Source organism: Molossus molossus, unplaced genomic scaffold (assembly GCF_014108415.1).
Source record: "Molossus molossus isolate mMolMol1 unplaced genomic scaffold, mMolMol1.p scaffold_m16_p_4, whole genome shotgun sequence".
In the NCBI taxonomy this organism is placed as follows: Eukaryota; Metazoa; Chordata; class Mammalia; order Chiroptera; family Molossidae; genus Molossus; species Molossus molossus.
The window spans coordinates 106,008,186-106,033,729 of NW_023425377.1; the positions used below are offsets into that span (position 1 = coordinate 106,008,186).

Sequence of the window (25,544 nt, forward strand, 5' to 3'; positions counted from 1 at the left end):
TGTACCCACCAGATGCCAGTAGCTCCTTCCTCCCTAGCTGTGGCAATAAAAAATGTCTCCAGGCATTGCCAAATGTTCTGTGAGGGAGGGATTGTGAAAGCGCCACTGGTTGAAAACTACTGCCCTATAGTACATTAGACCTAATTATCTTGAAACATTGAAATCCAACTTCTGTGTTCTGGGTGATAGAGAGTTAAGGATGAGATTGTCCTGGTCTTAGTGTATTTGCAGATGTTGCTGTGGCTGACTGCTCATTTTCCCCCCGCCCCCATCCTGTTAGAAGATTTTGCCAACCATGATTCATGGAATGATTTTTTGGAGCTGAGTAATTTGTGGCTTTTCAATTTCCTTACTTTCTTTCCTTAGTTAAATTTGTTTTGGTTTTAGCAAAGTGTTTAAAACAGCAAAGATCTTTGAAATGAAATAATACATGTAATGATATATTTTCCAAGTAGATGATTTTAACCAACTATGAAAATTGTATATGCCTGTCTTTCTCTGTGTCCTGTCTACCTCCTCTGTCAGACAAACCCTCTCAACTCTGAAGAAGAGCCTTATAGAGAAGACACAGAAACCTTGGAGTAGTTCTTGTGAAATATAATGGTATGGAAGCTGTTTAAGAACTTTGCAGGGCTTCTAAAGAGCATTCTGACATGTAACTAACTGTCTTCTTTCTTTACAGATCGCAACGAACGAAATAAACCAGAGCATCGTTCTTCAAGGTATGAACTTGTAATGTTTAATAATTCTGCATAAAGGTTCTCATTTGAAAAATACTATATTTGAATCTTGTATGACATTCAGAGAAGCTTTACAGGGAAATATTGTTCATTCTCTGAACAAAAATTTTTTATAAAATTATTGACTACTTAGAAGGCATTTTATTTTGAGAATTCCTATCAGTGATAGGTAAATCCTTACAAAAAATTATTTTATCTCCATATCGTCTCTTTTGTGGTTTATTTTCCTTCCCTTTCTTTAACTGGTGTTTTTCTAAGTATGTATTGCTTTTTTTCCTAATTATTAACTAACATGTGATCGTTGTTTTTTTGTTTTGTTTTTTTAATCCTCACCAGAGGATATTTTTTTCTATTTATCATCAGATAGAGGAGAGGGAAGGAAGCAGAGGGAGAGAGAGAGAGAGAGAGAGAGAGAGAGACATTGATGCCAGAGAGACACATCAACTGGTTGCCTCCCACACAACCTGACCAGGGCCAGGGCCAAACTGTAACTCAGGTACGTGCCCTTGATCAGAATCGAACCCACAACTCTTTGGTTCGCAGGCTGACGCTCTAACCACTGAGCAAAACTGGCCAGGGCTAACATGGGATCATTGTAGATATTTTTAAAATATTTTTTAAAATAAAAACATTGGAAAAAACAAGCAAAACAGGCTGGCTTTTATCAGCTAGAGATGGTTTACTACTGCTAAAAATTTGGTGTAATTCTTTCTGGAGTTTTTATTAGTATATTTATATTCATATTGAATTCTTTAAGTTCTTATTAGTTTCTCCTTTTTTTTTTTCTTTTTAATTCTCACCTGAGGATATTTTTCCTTTGTTTTTTTTTGTTGTTGTTGTTGTTTGTTTTTTGTTTAGATAGAGTTGAAAGGAGGGAGGGAGGGAAACATCAATGTAAGGGAGACACATCGTTTGGTTGTCTCCTACGTGACCTCAACCGGGGCAGGGGATCGAACCTACAGTCCAGGTTTGTGCCTTTGACTGGAACCGGAGACCCTTTGTTCCACAGGCCAACACTCCAGTTGCTGAGCCAAACCAACCAGGGCTTGTTAGATAGTTTCAAATGGCCAAGGATGTTATATTATGCAAGTCTCATAACCATTCTGTGAACATGTGTTTCACAAGATCTTCGTCGGCACTGAAGAGTGTTTTTTAAATTCTTTTCAAACTTATAGGTAGAAAATTGCTTAACTTTCACTCCTAGGCAAGAATTTGATTTTTTTAAACCCAGTTTTGTGAAGAATTTTAATTTTTATAATATTATTTTCTCTTATTCCACATTCCATCACTTATTTTTGCATTTTGCCTTTTGGGAACTGATAAAATGGTGATGATTTATTTATTGGGTTGACTGGCTTGGTAAGCCAAACCCTGATGCTTTAGCAAGGTATCAAACCCTAGAATATATTGAACTCTAATAAAAATGAAAAATCCATGAAAGCGCCATTAGTTAAAATAGTGATACATTTTGCAAAAATTGTCAAAAAAAAATAAGCTATTGAGCCCCAGTGGTGTGGCTCCATTGATTGAGCACTGTTCCATTCACCAAGAGGTCACTGGTTCAATTCCTGGTTGGTGCACATGCCCAGATTGTGGGCTCCATCCTCAGTAGGGGGGAGGAGTGCAGGAGGCAGACAACAGATGTTTCTCTCTCTCCCTGTCCCTTCCTCTCTCTGAAATCAATTTAAAAATATATGCATTTTAAAACATAAAATAAGTTGGTGAGACCTAACCTGGGAGAAAAATATAGCTGAGTATTTGAAATATAAGGCTGGTATTCTTCAGGTATAATGCACATACATTAAAATTCACTCTTTTTGCTGTATGATTCTATGAGTTTTGATAAGCATACAGTAATGTGACCACCACAGCAATCAGAAAAGTTTATAAGATTGATATTTTTAATACTTAAAAAAAAAAAAAAAAGAAATAAAAAGACAATGTGAGAAAGAGAACTTTGACAGCATACTTAACTGTGAGTAACAAAGTTGGAAGGGTAAAAAATACTTAAGATGATATAATCAGGATCCTTAAGATCTTGACATACTGAAAGGTTGACTGAATCAAGTAATATGAGTTTTAATTGGAGCAAATGTAAGTCTTTACAGTTAGGTCTAAAAGGACAATTGAACATGAGATGGGGGAGATGGGACTTACCAATGTGTTTGAAAAAGTCTTGAGGATTTAATTCTTTACAAATTTCTCATGAGTCCGAATGTTTATGTCATTGCCTCCACTTCCCCAAAAATGTCAGCAATGATTTAATTACATTGAAAGAATTATAGTGTCCAGTATTAAAAAAAAAAAAAAAGGATAGCTCTAGACCATACTTTCGATGTTGTATCCAATTCTGGGTTCACAAGACCTCGAAAAATCAAAGTGTGCAGTGGTTGATATCATTTGGGGAGCTAAAAAAAAAACAAAACAGAGAATCCCACGCTCCCAGGGATTCTCATTCAGTAAGTGTGGAGTGAGTAGATCTTGGAGGAAAGAGGGCTGCTCTGGCTCCCTAGAAACATTATGGAAAAGAAGTGAGCCAAATCAGGGCTGCTGTCAGCTCACTGGAGAGCCACAGAAAAGGGGGCCTTGGAGGCAGGTTCAGGGGGTTAGCCGGAACAAGCTGCCGCTCTCCATTGCCCCCCTGGTTGCAAGTCTGGTGGGGACCCTTAGAGTTTAGGAGATGTACCCCTGTAGGGGAATAAGAGAGGGATAGGGAAAGGCGTGGGTGTGCTCGTGGGAGGGAAAGTGTGCTGATAATAGTTTATTAATATTACTTTCTTTAGATGTATAAGAGGAATGCTGTTATGCAGGAGAATGTTCTTATTCTTAAGAGATGTATGCCAAAATATTGGGTGTGATGTAGTTTTACGTTTGCAACGTCCTCTCAAACGATTCATGAAAACAGAAACAAAAAAAACACAGCAAGAGAAAAAGCAAATATTGAAAAATACTAGTAATTGGTGATTAGATGAAAAGTATATGTGTGTTAATTGTACTATTCCTTCAACTTTTCTGTAGATTTAAAATTTTCAAAATAAAATGTAGCAGTGGAGAGAACTGTCCTGTGGAGTCCCAGAGGGCAGAATGTGAATCTGTGGGTGAACGTCGCACGGGTGGATTTCTGCACAGTGTTAGGGAGGCTTTCGTGACACAGCTGGTCAAAGGTGGAATGGACCACATGTGAGGGAACACCGTCAAGGAAAAGCTAGACTAGAAAAGATTCACACTTGGCTACAGTGTACATCCAACAGCCAGTACATATTTGTTGAGAGGCCCTAATCCAGGTTCAGGATACAAGAGAAAACAAGAAAAGTCTCCAGCTTCATGGAGCATGGAGCACCATTGTTTTGGATTTACACTTTCAATCTGAGAGTCTGTTACTCTAAAGTCAGCATCCAAGTCTTCATATTTCTACTTCAGGGGGTGTTTTGATACTTTTGAGGGTATTTAGAAAAGTGTTATTCTCTAATCAGTTAGGTTCTCAAGGATTGTGCTATCAGTCTTAGTAACTCTAGCTTAGGATAGTGCCTGGTCTACAGTAAGCCCCTAATAAGTAAATGTTTGTTGAATAAATGCCAAATATAGTCCCAAGAGAGAAGGGGAAATGCCAGTGTTTCCCCTTGCAAATCGAGAACTTGACCCTCCAAAGTTTGCCTATAACTATTATTGAATGTTTGTTACAACAACAGAAAGAAGTAATGTCCTGTGAGAGAGGAGAAATGGTTTTCCAGGAAAGGCCCTTGGTTTCCATCTGGGTGATCTCTCTGTCCTTCCCTTGCCAGCCTCAGCTGAGCAGGGCTACCCCATCAGGCCAGCAGTGCATCAAGCAGATTAATACCTGCTGCATCAACAGAGCAGAAAGAAGAGTATAAACAGAACATCATTTAGTTTTGGTATGTTTGTTGGTTCTCTTCAGGCCACTCAACAGTAAGAATAAGGAAGGATAAGAGAAATGCATTTCTTTTGTTTGTTTGTTCTTATAAGACTAAACACTTCTATTGCTTTCACAGTGAGAGATCAATAAATCTGGGCTGTCTGCCTGTTCTTTCATTTTTGTGCTGAAATAAGAAGGAAAGCATAACTTTGATTAAGTTAAAGGAAACATTTTATCAGGTATTGGCCAACGTTGAGACCCCAAGCTAAAAAACAAAGCTTGAGTATTTTTTTCTATAAGTCTTGCTGGGTACTTTTTGTTCATTTAAAAATTTTGTGTATTTTTGATTGACCAAAAATGTCTGAATTCTTCTTGTCTTTTTCTTATTTGTTTAAATACACCACTTCCCAAATTGATGTCCCATGGAACATTTTTCTGTAGGATATTAATCAATATGTAAGAAATAAACATCCATGCACACAAAACTTTGTCAAATGGTGAATTAAAACAAAATTAGAGATACTTCTTTATTGTGATTCCACTAAGAGTCTGTGATATACTAAAGTACGTACATTATAAAACTCCAAGTGAGAGCTTTACTACACAGAATTAAAAATTTTTTGTTTGAATTTGTAACTTTCTTTCCCAGACACAGCTATTAATATCTAGAAAAATGTACTATGGAATGGCAATTTGGTAAACTAATTAAGAGGGAAGTAGGAGCTAAAGATAATAGAGAAAGTTAAGCCCTGTGGCAATTCGTGCCTTGAATGGAAAATTAGGAGCTTTTTTCTTTCTTTCTTTCTTTTTGTACCACCTCACTAGTTCTGAATAGTAGATCCCAATAGCTTAGGCGGGCTGCAAAACCAGCTGCCTTGTTTTAAATGTTTTACCTAGTACAAGGAAATAATTTACAGCAGCAACAAAAGAAGGTAGCAAAACAGAATTCTAAATCTTTTCCCAAAAATTATCATTTGAATCTTAGTCTTTCTAAAGCCTTCTTGAAACCACCTTTTATAAAATCCTTTTTGATATCTATTCATAAAATTAAATGAAATTTTAGTAAAAATCACCAAAAAAAATTTTAACTCAATAAGGTGATTCCAAAATTCATAAGGAAGAGCAAGAGTAACCAAAGTATATTTGAAGATCAAGAGAAGGAGGAAGAGGGGACTCTTGCAAGTAATTAAGACAGTGCTTTGTCAGCAAACAGAGAAACAGGTCATGTGTATTATGTGCTGTGGTAGAGGCTGCATTACAGACATGTCAGCAGGTGGTGCAGAAACAATTGACCACCCATGTTGATAAAAACTCAGGTGCAGTTTGTTTTATTTTATCGTGTGAGGTAGAATCTAAAGGCATAAAAGTACAAAAGTAAACCTGAAATATTTTGAAGAAATCCATGAGACTATCTTTATGACTTTGCAGTCGGGGAAGAGTTCTTAAAGCTCAGCAAGTACAAACCACAAACAAAAAGATTTGCCCATGTGAAAAAAATCTAAAACATGTACATGAAGACATCAAAAGCATGAAAAAAGACAAGTCATGACTGTGCAGTGCACATAGGTGCAAAAATTAGTGTCCAACATTAAAAAATATATACATCAGAAAGAGGAAAACAAATAACTCACTGAAATAGGGACAGGGAACTCACAAAAGATGAAACCCAAGTATCCACCTAATTATTTTAAAAGAGTCTATACCTCTGTTCAGAAGATACGTAGTAACATGATAATGAGATACCATTTCACTTCCATTGAGGTGGCATAGAAATCTCAACCACTGACAAATCTGCATGAGAAAAATTTGGTTTATCACTTTTAGAGAGCAATTGAGCAATATCTGGTAAAGCTAAAATGCCCATACCATACAACACAGGAGGTATTATATACGCTAGAGAAATTCTTTCACATATGCCAAAGGAATGCATAAGAATGTTGAGAATAGCATTGTTTGGAATAAGGGAACTACAGATAAACGTAAGAACATAGGTAAATCTCAGAAGCATAATTGTGGATGATAAAAAAGCAAGTTGCAGAGGGCTAGGTACAATGTTATCATCTATATTAAGCAGAGTTCAGCTAATGGGCCAAACCTGGCCCACCAGGATCTTTGTAAATCAAGTTTTATAGGGACTCTGCTATGCCCATTTGTTTGCACATTGTCTGTCTGCTTTCACATCACAGCAGCAAATTGACTAGCTGCAGCAGAAACCGTAATGCTCTCAAAGCTGAACGTATTTACTATCCAACCCTTTATAGAAAAAGCTTACGAACTCCAGATACCAAAAATAAATCGCAGACTCTTTATTATAGGCAAAACAAACAATATGATGTTTATTGCATGTTTTTAAGATTACATATATATTTGTATATGTATTTTTTTTAATCCTCACCCAAGGGTATTTTTCTATTTATCTTCAGATAGATTGGTATGAAGTGAGAGAGGGAGAGAGACATTGATGTGAGAGAGACACATCAACTGGCTACCTCCCACACAACCCCAACCAGGGCCGGGGACAAACCGCAACCGAAGTACGTGCCTTTGACCGGAATCGAACCCACGACTCATTAGTCCACGGGCTGATGCTACAACCACTGAGCCAAACTAACCAGGGTTGTATATGTATTTTCATATGTAGTATAATTTTTAGTAAAAGTATAAAAAACATGGAAGTAATAGTGAACTTAGGGTATTGATTATCAAAGGAATGGGTCAGGGAAGGGTCCACAGGGAGCTTCAGGTGTATCTAAACAGCTTTATTTCTTAAGCTAAGTAATGGGCTTTGTAATATTATCTGTAATATGAAAATATCTGTAATGTTTTTAAGAATCCTGAAAATTTTCATAATTAAAAAAGCTTCCAAGAAGACCTTGAATCCTGTGCCAATAAAGATGCATTTATAAGGTGTATTAGTTGAGTAACTGAAAACTTTTATCAGCTGGCCTATCACTGTGAACTTAGTGTGGCACTAAGTACTTATTGTGGAGGCTTCTCTAAAGTTGTTTCAAATTAAACTATCAACAGGAGTTAACTCTGGAACAGCAGCTGCTCCTGTTTTATTACTTTCTCACAATGGGCATGTGTAACCAGCCATTTCTCAGTAGTTCAGGGAGCACGTGGAACTCCTGGCCCTTAAATTCTTTCACCCTAATTCTTTCCTCTCTTTCCCTCGGGTTAGTTATATTTTATATTAGTTCTTTACTTTTCTTCAGTATAATTTAGAAGCAGTTATTTACACAGTTCTACAAAATCTATATTTAACAGCCCTTAGTTGAGAAAACTTTGTATATATCTTTGTAGACCTCAGTCTGTCTCTAGGTTAGGTTTTACCCCAGGTAATAAATATCCTTCTACAACTGGACTTAAACTTTTTTTTTTTTTTTTTTTTGTCAATCCTCACATAAGGGGATGGAATATATATATATATAATATAAATATATATAAAATATGTTTTTAGTTATTTTTTAGACAGAGGAAAGGAGAGAGAGCTAGAAACATTCACGTGAGAGAGAGACATCTGTCAGCTGCCTCCTACACATCCCCCACTGGGGATCAAGCCCACAACCTGGGCATGTGCCCTCACTGGGGATCAAACCCAGACCTCTCAGTTTATGGGATGATGCTCAATACACTGAACCACACCAGCCAAGCCCAAGAATATTTTTCCATTGATTTTTAGATAGAGGGCGAGAGAGGGAGGGAAGGAGGGAGGGAAAGAGAAAGAAAGAAACATCAATGTGAGAGAGAGACATCACTGGTTGCCTCCCGCACGACCCTGACCAGGGCCGGGGACCGAACTGCAACCAAGGTACATGCCCTTGACTGGGAATTGAATCCATGACCCTTAGTCCACGGGCCTGATGTTCTAACCATTGAGCAAAACCAGCCAGGACTGGACTTTAATTTTTTTTTTAATACTTACCCGATGACTTTTTTTTCTCCATTTATCTTCAGACATAGTGGGAAGGAGAGAGACACATCAATGTGAGACAGAGACATCACTGGTTGCCTCCCACACGACCCTGACCAGGGCCGGGGACCCAACTGCAACCGAGGTACATGCCCTTGAGCTGAATTGAACCCACAGCTCTTTGGTCCATGGGCTGGTGCTCTAATTGCCGAGCCAAAGTCTGGACCGCAGGCCGACACTCTAACCGCTGAGCCAAACTGGCCAGGGCATGCCGAGCCAAACTGACAAAAGCATAGACTTTAATTTTTTTTTTAATGTTTTCTCTGGTATAGCATATATTACATTCTTCAAATGTATTGACTAGGACTATGAACCACAGAAATGGACTAGCTAATTCCTGGAAGAATCTTAGTATGGACAGAATTGCTAAGAATCTTAGTATGGACACAATTGCTCAGGAGCCTGGTCACCTCCTTCTCGTTAACAGCAACCTCTGTTGATCGAAATTTAGTCTTGTCCTTATACATAAAACCCTTCTCAAAACTAGAAATCAGGCCTGGTCCCAAAAATACAATTTAAGGATGAGGATTCCTTTTTGATTAGGTGCTCCTCTAGGTCAGCGATTTTTAATTGGCATGCCACTAGAATTTTTTAAACATGCAATACCTGACTATTTAGGTCAGGGGAACTGACTTCTTTTTTCTAGATTGTCAAATTAAAAAAATGACAACAGCCAACACAACAATAGCCATCTGGTATGAATGAGTCAAAGTTATACCTATTTGTTTTGCCAGATCAGCAAAAGTAATATATTTTTTGGTGTGCCACAGAATTTTAGTAGTTTGTGTGTGCCATGAGATGAAAATGGTTGAAAATCACTACTCGAGATCAGAGCATTCTGCCCTAGTGACAAGCTTTTGTCACTTCCGATCCTGTCCCTGTTGTAGAGCAGCTTGTAGATGCAGAGTGAGCCTGCCCGCCCTGTATAACACTCTTAAATGCAGTGGATTAACGCAAGCATGCCAAAGAAGTATAGTGTATGACTCTCTCCTTTTGGGAAGGAGGATTGAGAATCAGTATGCTTTGATAATTAGGAAAATAGAAGGAAAGTATCTCTTTGTCTGATTGCTTTAGAGTAACATTGTCTAGAATGCAGAGTGGGGCAAAAGTAGGTGTACAATTGTTCTTGTGGGAAAATAATATAATAATAATACAAGAATAATTTCTGTTTTGTATACTCACAATTGTAAACTTCTTTTTGCCCCACCCTTTACTAACATCCCCTCAATTGCAGACCTGTTTCCTGGAGATAATACTGTTCCTGGCACATTGCATTGTCCTGGCAGTCAGGGATGCTATCAAGGGATGACAAATAGGACCTAAAGTTTAGCACCATCTATTGCCCATTAGTTATGTTTTGGTTACAGATTCTACAGAAGCTCCAAGTGGAAAAAGTCTTAATAAGCTGACCTGCACTCTTAAGAATTTTTTTATATGATAAATTCCTCTCTTTAACACCATTGCTCTTTTTGTTTTAAATGAAATTATATTCACTTTTTCTGATTATAAAGCCGAATATGTTCATGATAGAAAATTTGGAAAAAATAAGTATATAAAAGAAAAAAATCACCTCACACCTGCCATAATGATGGTCATCAACAAATCTTCAAACAACAAGTGCTGGTAGGATTTAGAGAAAAGTGGACTCTAGTACACTGCTGGTGGGAATGCAGACTGGTACAGTCACTATGAAAAACAATATGGTGTTTCTTCAAAAAATTAAAAATGGAACTGCCATTTGACCCAGTGATCCCACTTCTTGGAATATATCCTAAGAAGCCTAAAACACCAATCATGAATATACACACCCCTATATTCATAGCAGCTCTATTAAAAATCGCTAAAATCTAGAAACAGCCCAAGTACCCATCTGTAGATGAGTGGATAAAAAAGCTGTGGTACATTTACACAATGGAATACTATGCAGCTGTAAGAAAGAGAGATCTCTTACCCTTTGCGATGATATGGAGGGACCTGAAGAGTATTATGCTAAGCAAAATAAGTCAGTCAGAGAAAGGTAAGTACCACATGATCCCACTTATTAGTGGAATATAATGAACAACATAAGCTGTCAACCAAAAGAGATTCAGAATCATGGAAGTAGGGAACAGACTGACAAACCTCAGAGGTATAGGGGGTGGGAGGAGTGGGATGAGATAAACCAAAGAACTTATACACATATATGCACAACCAATCGACACAGACATTTGACTGGGGAAGGCAGGAAGGGGTGGGAGGGGGAAGGAGGGGGGACAATGGAGAAAAAAGGGAAACATCTGTAATTCTTTCAACAATAAAAAAGAAACAATCTGTTTATAAAAATAAATAAAGTAAACTACTAAAAAAAAATCTAGAATTCCACCTTCTCATAGTTAATCACTATTATATTTTGATATATTTATGGTTTTTATCTTTTCATACGATACTATAGTCTTTGTTGTTGTTGTTGTTGTTAATCCTCACCCAAGGATATTTTTTCATTGATTTTTTTTAGATAAAGAGGAAAGGGGAGAAAGAGAAAGAGAGAGAGTTCAATATGAGAGAGGCACATCAATTGGCTGCCTCTCACACCACCCTGACTGGGGCTGAGAATAGAACCTGCAACCCAGGTATAAACCCATAATACTTCTGCTGAGCCAAACCAGCCAGGGCAATACTATAATTTTAACATGAAAGCTCATGAATATACTGTTTTTAAATTGTTGTTTTTATTTAATGTTATATCATGAACATTTTCCCATTTCAGTAGTCTTATCAATTATGATTAAATTTTCTACTACAAAGTAATACAGTTTTATTAAAAGGAGTTTATTAAAAAAGAAAAATGAAAATCACTCATGGTTCAATCACTGAATAATAATTACTCTTGATATATTGGTGAGTTTGCCTTTCTGCTGTGCATACTGGTGTATTTTTTAAAAACATAATTGGAGCCCTGGCCAGTTTGGCTCAGCGGTTAGAGCATCGACCTGCGGTCCAGAGAGACCTGGGTTCGGTTCCCGCTAAGGGCGCGTACCTCGGTTGCAGTTTGTCCCCGGCCCTGGTTGGTTGTGCGGGTGGCAGCCACTCGGTGTGTCCCTTTCACATCGATGTTTCTCTCTCTCTCTGTTCTCTCTCTCCCTCCCACTCTACCTGAAAAAAAAAATGGAAAAATGTCCTCGGTGAGGATAAAAAAAAAACAAAACATAATTGGACCTGGTCAATGTGGCTCAGTGGTTGAGCAGTGACCCCATGCACCAAGAGGTCACCAGTTCGATTCCTGGTCAGGGCACAATCCCAGGTTGTGGGCCCAATCCCCAGTTGGGGGCATGCAGGAGGCAGTCTTTCGATGTTCTCTCTCATCAAAGTTTCTATATGTCTCTCCTCCCTACCTTGCTCTCTAAAATCAATAAAGGAAAAAAATTTAAAAACATAATTGGGATCATACTACACATAGTATTATATATTACCTTCTTATTTTACAAAACAAGGGCTTATAAACATTGTCCTAAGATATGATTTCTTAATGGTATTCCATCATGTAGGTATACAAAACTTGAATTATTTTTCTATTGTCAAACATATAGGTTATTTACATTTTTTTCCTATAATAGACAGTGCTATGGTAAGATTCTTATACCTGCATTTTAAGGGACCATCATTGATTACCTTTTTGTGATAAATTCCTAGCAGTGGAATTAATATATCAAAGTTAATGGATCAACAAAAGATTTTCCAGACTTTTTATATGTACTACCAAATTGACTCAGTAAAAGGTTGCAGTTTCACCAGTATAACTTTATTTAAAGATCTTGCCTTGTCCCATGTGGCTTATGGATGAACCAGAAGAAAATAACCAATAAGAATTCTGTTTCTTTTAACTTCACTCATATTTTTATGTTAGAGTACTCAGATTTGTTAACCATGAACCATTTATGTAATTTTTAGTTCAGATCCCCAAACAATAGTTTCCAAAGGAATCTTATACTAATCCAGAGCTCCTATAAATCCCCTTGCCTAGAGCCTTTTAGAGGCCTTGTCTGAGGGCATTGAGAAGTCCAATCACCTGCTTTTTAGGGCAATCCAAAATGGATTTGGAAAAAATACTTTTTCAGCTGTTTAGGTTCTGCTTGTATTAGTAAAATTATTCAGAAAGGCAGTGCAATAGAAGGTAAAGTGCTTGGGTTCAAACTTCAGGCTGCCTGAATTAGAATCTAGCTTTCCCCTTATGAACTTGTCCCTTGGGCAGTTTCTTAATTTTTCTGTACCTCAGTTTACTCATCTATAAATGGGGCTAATAATAATACCTCTTAGAGTTATTATGAAAATTATTTAATTGCTGTATCAGTTGGGGTTCAACCAGAGAAAAAGAACCAGCAGGAGAAGTATATTAAGATATTTATTATAGTTAATTGGCCTATGTAGTTGTGGGAGCTAGCTAGGCAAGTCAGAAATCCATAGAGCAGATCACCAGGAAGGGAAGCCTGGAATTTACATACAGAGACCAAAGCTGCTATGTACATGCAGCACTTTTTTCTTCAAAGCTTCAACTTTGCCCTAAGTCTTCTCACTTGATTGAATGAAGCCCACTCAGATTATCTAGGATTACCTCCCATAAAATCAACTGATTATGAACTTTAACCACATAAATGTATTTGATTAAATAACTGGCAACTATAGCCTAGCCAAGCTGACACACAAAAATTGATCATCACAGTTGCTTTGAACCTCAGTTAAGCAGACTAAACCCAGTTGGGACTGAATTACATTGTTACTTCTGCTTTTCAAGCTCAGGGCTCTTAAAGTGTCTATAACCTAGTTCTTTCTGACAGGTCTGTTTGATATCTGTGAGTTTTGTCATAAGTAACTGTACCATTGCATTATTTATGATCCTAAAGTGTTCTTAATGTTGGAGCCAGGGTGTCTGGTCATGTCAGGAGTCTATGCAGGAACAGAAACTGGTATCTGTCTGCATAAACACACTGGGTGGTATCTGCTGTTAACACATTTGTGTTACCCTTCCATGGTTAGATGAGCACACTGCTACACAAGTCAGCTTTATGTGGACTGGTAACATCTGGGATTGTCAGGAACTGTTGAGTGGTCCCACAGGCTCTGACATAGTGACAAGATACTAGCTTTGTCTACTTAGAGAAAAGATATAGATTCGGTCCTCTCTTTTTACTAGCACTGATTTTTCATAGCCAATTCCACTTGGCAGATGAACTTCCTTTTGGGGAGTTCATTGTAGTCCTTTGAGCATAATAAACCCTAATGTCCTCTCAATCTGAATACAGGAGGCTATCTCCTTTGTTCCCTCACTCAAAGTAGGGAAGGACTGGAACTCGAGTAAAATAGCAAATGGAAAATGGCCAATAAACATTGTTTGGTCCAGCCGGTGTGGCTCAGTGGTTGAGCATCGACCCATGCACCAGGAGGTCACCGGTTCAATTCCCAGTAGGGACACGTGCCCAGGTTGGGGACCAGATCCCCAGTGGGGAGCATGCAGGAGGCAGCCAGTCGATGTTCTCTCTCATCAGTGTGTGTCTCTCTCTCTCCCTTTCACTTCCTCTCTCTCTCTAAAATCATTAAAAGAAAAAAAAAAACACATTGTTAGGATACTTCCTTGTGCCTTGGGTTTCAAAGCTTTTAGCAGTAGCTCTGGAAACAGTGCCTTAGTTGATCCTTTTGTGGATTCTCTAGGCCTACATTTCAGTCATTGGTCTGCTGCAGTCCTATGAAATCTTACCTCATGCCAGAGTGGTGGCTGCAGTGCAAGCAGCCCTTGCCCGCTTCTCTGAGAACATCCTCCCGGCTGACGGATAGACTCCTGGAACCAGGTTTCCACACGGCCTAACCCCATTTGACCACTGCTGGTAGACTTTTGGCCTATATGCTGTGATAATCAAGTTCTTTCTCTTGAAAGTTTAAACTAAAGTTACAGCTAAGAGCCATGGTTTCCAAAGCTTGAAAATCGTTTAGATCTGGGTTTGGTGGAACATATATACTGATGAGCAAGCAGAGAGTCTAGCTGTAACAGGAGAGTTGATGGGAGAAGCAGAGATAATGTGGTCTCAGAGAAAGTGAGGAAGAAGGAGGGCTTATACAAGAAGCCCCCTTGTTTCCCAGGGCTGCACTTCCTGTGTGTGGGAATTCACGAGGTACCCGTGTATGCTCATAAGTGAAACCTCTTTTTAAAATTTGAGTTTGAAGGGGTTTCAGTTGCTTTTATCCTCACAAGATAATATAATAAATACCATTAGAAGAAATAACTATAATGATTTTATCATTTCGAAATGGAAATTACATAACATACTTAATTGGCTTTAGGACTAACCCAGACTATAGCTTTGTTTCAGGATTTATTTCCATCTAGGTTAGGGTACCATGAATATATTGAAAAAAACAGAGCAGAGTAGTACTTTAAAGTATTTATGTACAAATCAAACCCCTGCCACATAATATATTGTGTGAAGAAAAAAATCTATTGCTTGTCTTATGAACACTGACATCAGATCTATGCTTTAGTGAATAATAGAGGCCTTTATTGTTTTGTCTTCTTCTACCAACAAAAAGCAAAAACAAAACAAGAAAAAACTCTTTAATGTAGGATCTCCTAAAACAACATAAAATACAGCCAGACCCATGAATTTCCAAACATTTATTTGCATACGCCCCTTGACATGTTATATATTATGAATAAAACCCAGAAGTGATGAAAGTCTTAAATCATTTTCTAATACTCTTCAAGACACTTCCCCCTTCCTCCACCACTGCCTCTCACCTAAATCTTTCAAGCCATGGGACATTCAGTGGAAGAAGACAGGTTCTCAAGGTTCCTTGGTTATTAATTCACAGTAGTCACTTATGTAAGTGTTTTTTGTGTTTTCCTCTCAACATTCAGCTGCAGGTGAACTTCTGTGAGGCAGGAAAACTAACTAAGAACTCAGTTTTTGGAACCATACTGTCCAAGTTCAAACCCTGGCTTCATCATTTACAAGTTATGAGACCTTGGACATTTAAATTACATAAACTCTTTTCTCATCTGTAAAATTGCAATAATAATAATACCTTCTTCTAAGGGTGGATGTGTGGATTAAGTGAGTCAAAAGGTGTAAGGCATTAGAACATTGCTCATTTAGGTTAGCTATTATTATTGGAATAGATTAGTTATCAAGTCCAACTCTCTTTACTCCAGTTGGATTAAGTAATTGATTTTTTTTTTTTTTTTTTTAGAGAGGGTAGGAGAGAGGGAGGAAGAGAGAAACATTGTTGTTGATTGGTTACCTCCCACATGTGCCCCGACCAGGGGCCAGGAATTGAACCTGCAACTTGGGTACATTCCCTTGACTGGGAATTGAACCTGAGACTCTCTGGTGTGTGGGCCAACTCTCTAACCTCTAAGCCACACCATCCAGGGCAAGTAATTCATTCTTATTAAGTGGAATTTAAAATGAGATTGTGGAGTTTTTTATGTTTTATATTTTAAAAAATTCAGAGTAGTAGGTAGAGATCATCCAAACATGTCCAATACTGTTATATTATAGATGAGGAAATTGACATTAAGTTATATGATTATGCTCACAGAGCAAGTAGTGACAGGGCTGAAACTGAACCTCAGCCCCCTCACTTAGTTCTCTGTGTCTGAAAACTGTCAGGAGGATTCTTGGTCCTGAGCCCTTCATTCCCGGGCTTCCAGGAATTCATTTATAGACTTAATGCAAGCAGATTCTGTATGTACAAGGGTGGGTCCCCTCTCCTCTCTTCTCTTTGGCCCTCCATGTGCCTAAAGAAGCAACTTGATCTAGGTATTTAAATAAAATAGTACCCTTTAATTTTTTTCAAATAGTGCTTGCTGATAATATCGCCTTCAAAGCCCCTATAGATTTTTTTCTGCTTAAGACTGAGGCAAAACCACAACTTGCATTTATGACAAGCCTGTTGTTGGAAGGATCACAACTTGAATAACATCTCCCTGAAACATTGATAAATGCATATTTGATTTCAAACAGATGTATTGGAGTTTCTTATCAATGATATATTTGAAAGTGGGATTCACTGATATTCAACAAATAGTTATTGTACGTGATAAGAGATTTGCTAGGCATTGTGCTAAACCTAGGAAGTTGAAATCCTAAAAAATAAATCTACAGAAATTTTGCCCTACCCTGATTTACTTTAAACGCTATGAAGGTTAGCAGTCTTGCTGTCTCCTGGATTTTTCTTTCTTTTACTAGTAATTCTCTTCTATTTAAAACAGTGCCCCAAATAGTCTGTCTTTATGTGGTAGGCCCCATGAATGGTCCTGCTTGACCTCACTCCTCAGTTTGAACAAGACTTCACCATGAGAAAAAATATTTGGGTTTTTTAAAATATTTGTTGCTCTGGGGAATAATGCTATCATTCAGTGTTTACAGATCAGTGTTACACTTCTGCCTGTAGGGGATGTTTTCTGCAACCTTCTGTAACATCTTACAAATAAAAAAGTAGTGTTTGCATATCAGTGTTCAAAAACACACACATAATTGTGACAAATATAACATTAATGTAAGATGTGAACAGCAGGGGAAACTGTGGGGTGTATGGAAACTATTATCTTTACAACTATTCTGTAAATCTAAAACTATTACACAATTTAAAATTTTATTTTAAATAAAGATTATCCTGCCTGGCCGTTGTGGCTCAGTGGATTGAGCATTGTCCCATGGACTGAGCAATCCTGGTTGGATTCCCAATCAGAGCACATGCCCAGATTGTGGGCCCAATCCCTGGTAGGGGACGTGGATGGGGCAGCCCATTAAATGTTTTTCTCTCACATCGATGATTCCATCGCTCTCTAAAAAAATCAATAAAGCCCTGGCCAGTTTGGCTTAGCGGTTAGAGCGTTGGCCTGCGGTCCGGAGAGACCCGGGTTCAGTTCCCACTAAGGGCATGTACTTCGGTTGCAGTTTGTCCCCGGCCCTGGTTGGTCATGCAGGTGGCAGCCACTCGATGTGTCCCTTCACGTCGATGTTTCTCTCTCTCCCTCCCTTCCTCTCTCTCCCCCCCACTCTATCTGTACAAAAAATGGAAAAATATCCTCGGGTGAGGATAAAAAAAATAAATAAATAAAAACAGACTTAAAAAAAAAAAAAGGATTCCCCCCACAAAACATACATACAAAATTACTATGACAAAGTAAGTTACCACAATTCAATTATTAACCTGTGAACAGCTTTTATTCTGCTTCACCAAATAATATAAGATAAAATGATCAGGACTGAATTATTTGAATAAGAGAAAGGTCATTGATCTTACAGAAAGTCATAATTTGAAAACACACGTGGTTGTTTTTTTGTTTTGACTCTGATAAGCTGCATCTTTATTTTGTGGCTTAGTGGGTTCCAGGTCAACACTAGCACAGTAACAAGAACTGCAAGTTCAAGATCGGGACAGAGACAGGTCTGGTCCAGCCCTTTCCTTGCAGAAGCTCTCCCATCCTTCCTAAAGAAGGGAGGTGTGGGAGAGAAGGCCCCACAGAAATGGGAAGGATTTGTGATAAGACCTGTCATCCAGTCGATCTTGGGCTGATCCTGAAGGATGCGATCCCACTGAGAGGCACAGTGGAAGGCCCAGCAGTGCCATGGGCTGCAGTGAGCTGGAAGGAACTGGTCAGCAGGGCTTAGAGGTTTACACAAACAAACGTTCTGTCACTGTTCTACAGGTCATCTGCCTTTGTCACGTCAAGCTGCTAAGAAAAAAGTAAATACTTTGATTTCCACTTGAAATTTTATGAAGGCAAACCCGACACCCACAAGATTACATGCAAAGAGGAAATCCAAGGCCAGGTTTTTCAAACTGTTTTCCCAGAGCACTTGGGCCCCTGCAGAGGCAAAAGCTGAGCCTGGCACTGGGGCTGAAGGACAGTGCAGAGGGAGGGCCTGAGAGTGAGTGGCTGTGCAAGAGTCCATGTGTGCTATGCAGGCTCCAGTGGCTGGGAGAGTTCTCCTTCGTCCTGAGACATGTACTTCACCAGTCTCCATGTGCCTTCCTCTTTATGTCCCTAGTTGTAAGACTTCTGTTCAGCTGGATTTCAGGCAGTTCTCAATGATGGTTGTTCTGCAGTTTAGTTATAATTTTGATGTGGTTGTGGGAGGATGCGAGTACTGCATTTACCTACACTGCCATCTTGACTGGAAGCGAGCACTGTTACTGCTTCCGAGGGTCAGGAATCTGGGAGCAGCTTAGGTGGGTAGTTCCTGCTCAACATCTCTCATGAAGTCACAGTCCAAAACAAACATTTCTAATGAGATGTTAGTATTAAAAGGGAAAACAACTGCAGTCGTGCCACATGATGACGTTTTGTTCAACAATGAACCCCATATATAATGATAGTGGGGCCAAAATTTTCCTTTCTTTTTTTTTTTTTTTTATCCTCACAGGAGGACATTTTTCCATTCTTTGTTCAGATAGAGTGGGAGGGAGAGATAGGAAGAGAGAGAGAAAAACATCGACGTGAAAGGGACACATCGAGTAGTTGCCACCCGCACGACCCAGCCAGGGCTGGGGACAAACTGCAGCCAAAGTATATGCCCTTAGTGGGAACCGAACCCAGGTCTCTCTGGACTGCAGGCCGATGCTCTAATCGCTGAGCCAAATCAGCCAGGGCAGGCCAAAATTTTTCTGTTGTCTAGTGACATCATAGCTCTTGTAAGGTTACATTGTGTTTGTGTTTTTTGCTGATTCAGAAGTTAAAAAAAAAGTTTATCAAGTAAAAAAGTTAAAGTAAATCAAAGTTAACTTATTATTGAAGAAAAATATTTTTCTAAATTTAGTGTAGCCTTAGTGTACAGTGTTTATAAAGTCTACAGCAGTGTACAGTAATGTCCTAGACCTACACATTTACTCACCACTCACTAACTCACCCAGAGCAATTTCTAGTACTGCAAGCTCCATTTATGGTGCCCTATACAGGTGTACCATTTTTAATCTTTTTTGCCATATTTTTATTGTACCTCTTATGTGTTTAGATACACAAGTACTATTGTGTTACAGTTACCTATATTATTCAGTACAGTAACATGCCATATAGCTTGTGGCCTAGGAGCAATAGGCCATCCATATAGCCTAGGTGTACTAAGGTTATACCATCTAGGTTGTATAAGTGTACTCTGTGATGTTCGCACAATGCCATCACCTAATAATCTCATGGATAAGCAATGCATGACTGTACAGTCTTTATGTTAAAATTTTAAAAGGCTGCCTTGCCTGGTCTGGCTCAGCGATTGGAGCATCGGCCCGTGGACCAGAGAGTCCCGGGTTCGGTTCCCACTAGGGGCACGTACCTCGGTTGCAGTTTGTCCCTGGCCTCAGTTGGGGTCCTGTGGGTGGCAACCACTTGATGTGTCTCTCTCACGTCGATGTCTCTCTCTCTTTCCCCCTCTCTCCTTCCCGCTCTATCTGAAGATAAATGCAAAAATGTCCTCGGGTGAGGATTGAAAAAAAAAGGACTGCCTAAAGTTTAAAACTTTTCTTTTTTAATTCTCACCTGAGGATTTTTTTTTTTTTTTTTTTCATTTATCTTCAGGTAGAGTGGGAGGGAGGAAGGGAGGGAGAGATAGAGAGAAACATCGATGTGAGAAGAACACATTGACAGGTTGCCTCCCGCTTGACCCCAGCCAGGGCCAGGGACGAACCACAACAGGTATGTGCCCTTGACTGAAATCGAACCCGTAACTCTTTGGTCTGCGGGCCAATGCTCTAACCGCTGAGCCAAACCATCCAGGGCTAAAGTTTGAAACATTTTTATATCACAAGGACAAAAAGGCTGCTTCTTCATTACTTTGGTACAATTGTATATAGAGCACAAATCAACTTGTATTATAGTTTATAATTATAAGTGTATGAGTCTGGCTTCTCACCCAAAAGCAGTCATTCATCTTTGTATCTCAGGTTTGGTACATAACAGATGATTGGTTAACGTTTCCTAATTTGAAAGGAGACACTAGAAACGACTAGAAATCTGAGTACCTCAAGAAATGTATTTCTTTTTGAGGCTACTTGCAATAATAAATAAATGAAGTAGAGAAAAGCTTTTTGATTTGTATTTGTGTGTTGATTTTCTTTGCACACTGTCATCTTCTTGGGCAGAAAAATCCTCCAATAGCCCTCCTACACCACTAGTGGGGACTGTTCCACGTCAGCGGACTTTCTGGGGGAACTGCTGCTGCTCTTGCTGATTGTTCTGTCATGGGGATTCTACCCAGTCCTCCTTAGACCCTTGGTGTCAGGGTTGTCAGGGTGCAGGTGGCTTATGGGAATGAGGTAGAATCAGGAGTAGAGCTTGCAAGCATGTCTTCTATTCTAACCCACCATCAAGAGTTACACTTCTCCCCTGGCCAGTTTGGCTCAGTGGTTAGAGCGTCGACCTACGGTCCGAGAGGCCCCGGTTCAGTTCCCGCTAAGGGCGCGTGCCTCGGTTGCAGTTTGTCCCCGGCCCTGGTTGGTCGTGCGGGTGGCAGCCACTCGATGTGTCCCTTTCACATCGATGTCTCTCTCTCTCTCTCTCTCTCTCTCTCTCTCTGTTCCTGTCTCTCCCTCCCACTCTACCAGAACAAAAAAGGAAAAATGTCCTCGGGTGAGGATTAAAAAAAAAAAAGTTACACTTCTCTTTGCCCTTTTCTCGCCATCTTCTTCTTGTTCTCTTTTTCTCGTAATTCCAGGAAGAATCTCAGATACTCTCTGAGTGGGTTCAACTCAGCATGCAGCAGCTGTATATCTCCTTAGGAAAATTGTGGCCTCAGTTTTAACAGACAGAGTATTTGTCTGGAAACAAAATGTGTAACTTGATCACTCAAACTTTGGGTATTTAGAAAGGCTTTCATCTCTATGCCACTCCACCAAAACGGGAATATTTGTAACCTAGCTAGGTGGACCTCCAGGTAGAGGGAATTAATAGATAATGTATCGTCCTTTTTGACAGTAAGGCTGTTAAGAAAAAACAATTCTGTCTATCTGTTCATTTGCCTGTCTGTCTGTGCACCTACTTGTTCATTCATCTATCCATCCACACATTGATTTCAGTTGATTTCTATTATTATGAATTTTTATAATGGGAAGGGTCATGGGCCAGGAAACAATTAGTATATCCTATAGCCATTTGTAAGGTGACCTAACCACTGGTTAAAGGTGTGAGCAGGATGATCTTAGTGCCACTAGAAGTTTCGATTAGGACTGGACTGTCCTGCCAAGCCTGTTCTGTAAACACCAGCACTGGACTAGCTGACAGTTTGGGGAGTGCCTTCGGCTTTGGCTGCTGCAAGAAGGTAAATGTTACTATTCATATTTGCACAGTCTTGCCAATGAGAATCTATTATTATTTTTTAAAGTTTGGTTATACTTTAACCTCTCTGTTGTATTTAATTTGAATTGATATCCATGATTAGTTCTATATTTGTGATATACATTTTTTAAGGATTCTAGATATCCTTAAGTGGTTCCACATTTTCTAATCTGTATTAAAATTGCCAGCCTAAAAATGAAAAAAACACAAAAAAAAGAACCCAAACTAAAAGCTTGTCTGTTTACTTTTCTGTCTTATGCATCTAACTGTAAGCCCTTTTAATGCAGGGCCTCATCTTTTTTACTCTTGTCTCTGTTACCTAGGAGAACCTCTGAAACATAGAAGACACTAAAGGAAATAATAGTTACATTAATGATTTTTTTAATTCTAAGTGTCTGTGTTCATTTAATTTGATTATTAACTCCTTATTTATTTATTTATTTATTTATTTATTTATTTATTTTTTTATCCTCACCCGAGGATATTTTTCCATTTTTTGTACAGATAGAGTGGGAGGGAGAGAGAGTGAGAAACATTTACGTGAAGGGACACATCGAGTGGCTGCCACCCGCACGACCAACCAGGGCCGGGGACAAACTGCAACCGAGGTACACGCCCTTAGCGGGAACCGAACCCGGGTCTCTCCAGACCGCAGGCCGACGCTCTAACCGCTGAGCCAAACTGGCCAGGGCAACTCCTTATTTTTTTATTTTTTGTTTAAGTAATATAAGTTTGTTAAATTTATAGGTGTGTGTGTGTGTTTTGTTTGTTTTTTGGGTGTTTATTTTTATAAGCTGTTTTGAAGTTGTATGCATGCTGCTGTTTATGCTAGAATTTGGCGGGGCGTTGCGGGGGTTACCCCTGTAATGGCACATAAGATTTGACCTCAGTCTGTTTCCAGAGAATGATTATCTGATTGTTTAAATGTAATTTTAATTCTTCAAAGGTCATGAATTTAACATGAACTAAATACTTTTTTTTTTTGCCATAGAAAATCTTTTCAAAAAATAGCTTAGAATTATAAAATGAATAATGGTTCTTATACAAAACTTGGAAAATACAGAGACATAGGTAGATAACAAATCATAATTCTGTACCTCTCAGAGCCAGCTCTTGTTAACATTCTGGGCACGTGCTGTGATGTGCTGATAAATGTTTAACGACCGCTCTCTTAGTGGAATTCCATGTGAATGTTGGTTGATATTTTTATTAATATTAATAACTAAGATGAAAGTGAAACAACCACAACATATGTCAGAATTTCCACTCTTTTTGTCAATGACATGAGTAACTTACTTTATTGGATAGTAGTTTTCAAATACTGGAAGAATGTTTCCTCCTTTTTGGTGTGTGCTATTCATAACGTAACAGTGACAAACACAACATGCTTCTAAGTTGAATCTACATTATTAACATTTCTCCATCACCTTTTTAAGTCTAAAAAAATCAATAAAATGATAAGTTAGACTCTGGTCAGCCAGTATTTATGATGTAAATACACCTACTAGGGCCAGTTTCAAGCTATCAACATGACCACTGATGGTGAATTGGAAAGAGATTCACAGTAATACATCATTATTATACTATTTCCACCATAAAGACATGATAGACATAAATAATCTCAAGAACATAGATAATAGTGAAAGAGGTAGAATGATTAGGAAATGATGAGTTTTGACTATTTATTGCCATTGTTTTGTGTGATTTATTTAATTATACGTTTATATAATTTATATAAGTGTCTGTCATTTTTAATAATGGCTATATTTAACAACTGGCTTACAAAATTTCTGAAAATTTAAGTGTTAGCTCTCTTGAGCCGGTATGAACTGACTCAAGCACATCACTGAATAGGTATGTTCTCACTTTTCTTGTATAAATATAAAACACACACACACATATATATATACATATACACACACACACATATATATACATATACATATACATATATGTATATATATTTGTTTTATTATATATTCGTGTGTATTTTTTTAAGTAACATTTTAGAACTAAGAGTGGAATCATACTGAATATTCAGTTTGGGTACCGGTTTATCTACTCATGGAAGTAAATTCCCGTATCAGTTGGCCATGCTCTGTTGCTTTGCCAAACTATACTTCACTTCAGGCCATTTCACAGCAGGTATAGCTGGTCACATGGGAGTCTAGGTGAGAATGGGTGAATAAATGCCTCTTCTGGTCAGCATCAGAGGGAAGAGAGATTGAATAGGAACAAGGGCAGCATAAATCTCCTATGTAGCAAGCTGGTTATTTTAAAGTATGGTGACCTTCATCATTCCTCAGGCAGGTGCTCACTGTGTTTGAAAACCTTGCTCCTCTAGTCTACAATATAGTGCTCCATTCATTGTTCACCGGACCTCGTATCTGCCATTCTCTCTGATTCTCTTCTGCATCTTCTTCCTTTCTTACTTTCTGCTGCTTTTTCATGCTTTTAGAAGGCAAATTTAAATTTACTCTCTGTGAATCTTTTTAAATATCCCGAAAAAATAAAACTCCTTGTTAGGGGGCAGTTGTACTCATTGTCTATAGACTTAGTGAACACTCATACACTTAAATGAAGGTATCCTCAAATATATAGGGTGTAGCCTAAAACGTGCCTTTGGCTCCTCAATCTAGAAATTTTATAGATTGGGTAGTTTCATATAAGCATTGGTGTTCATAATTTTAAATAACTTTAGAGTCCTTTAACCAGGTATGTTCTTGGTATCTAATGGAAAAGTTTTCCAGTGACCTTGTAATAGAGAAATTGGAGAAGTTATATACTTGCAGTAAAAGTTTCCATGTTCATGGAAGATGATTTACTTGTGAGTGGTGGGCACACGACAGTGCAATATATAGATCTTGTAACAGAAATCCACACTTGAAACCCATGTAATCCTGTTAACCAGTGTCACCCCAATAATTTTTTTTTTATAGCTACCCATTGTTGAAGTCTCTTTTCCAATTCCCAGAGAAGAACAAACAAACACATATGTTGTTGGAATGAACTCAGCTGTTTCTATGTTTCCTTTTACATTCTGGGTCAAAGCCTTTGGCTTTATGACAGGAACTCTTTAAGAACTGCCTCTTGCTGGGCCGGTGTGTCACAGTGGTTGAGCATCAGTCCATGCACCTAAGGATAGAGGGTTTGATTCTCCGTCAAGGGCACACACCTGGGTTGCAGGCTCAATCCCCAACGCAGGTCGGGTTGTGTATAGGAGGCAACAAATCCATGTCTCTCTCTCACATTGGTATTTCTTTCTCTCTCTCTCCCTCCCCCCCACTTTCTCACCCCCTCAGCCCCTTCCACCTTCCCTAAAAATCAATAGAAAAAATATCGTCAGATGACGATTAAACAAAAAAAAATTTTATTTTATTTTATTAATAAAATAAAGATCTTATATGTAATTACATTGCTTAGATTTTGCTGTTTTGTATGTTTATTACTTCACTGTTATTTCCCCCACTATAGATTGAGAATGCCTGTTTTATTTATTTATTTGTTTTTTTAATTTTCCTTAGATAGCAGAATCCTAGAGTAATGATTCTTTTTTTCTTTTTTTTCTTTATTGATTTTAGAGAGTGAGGAAGTGAGAAGGAGAGAGAGATAGAAACATCCCTGAGAGAGAACATCGATTACCCGCCTCCCGTGTGC

General features: G+C 38.5%; 1 protein-coding gene across 1 annotated transcript in view; it reads left to right on the forward strand.

Annotated features, from left to right (window-relative positions):
- SH3D19 (SH3 domain containing 19) overlaps positions 1–25,544 on the forward strand; it is a 198,419-nt gene that overhangs the window by 101,927 nt on the left and 70,948 nt on the right. Inside the window, exon 2 of the mRNA XM_036241679.1 lies at positions 683–722. Within this exon, the coding sequence (XP_036097572.1) occupies positions 683–722 (40 nt within the window). The remainder of the gene's footprint in view (positions 1–682; positions 723–25,544) is intronic.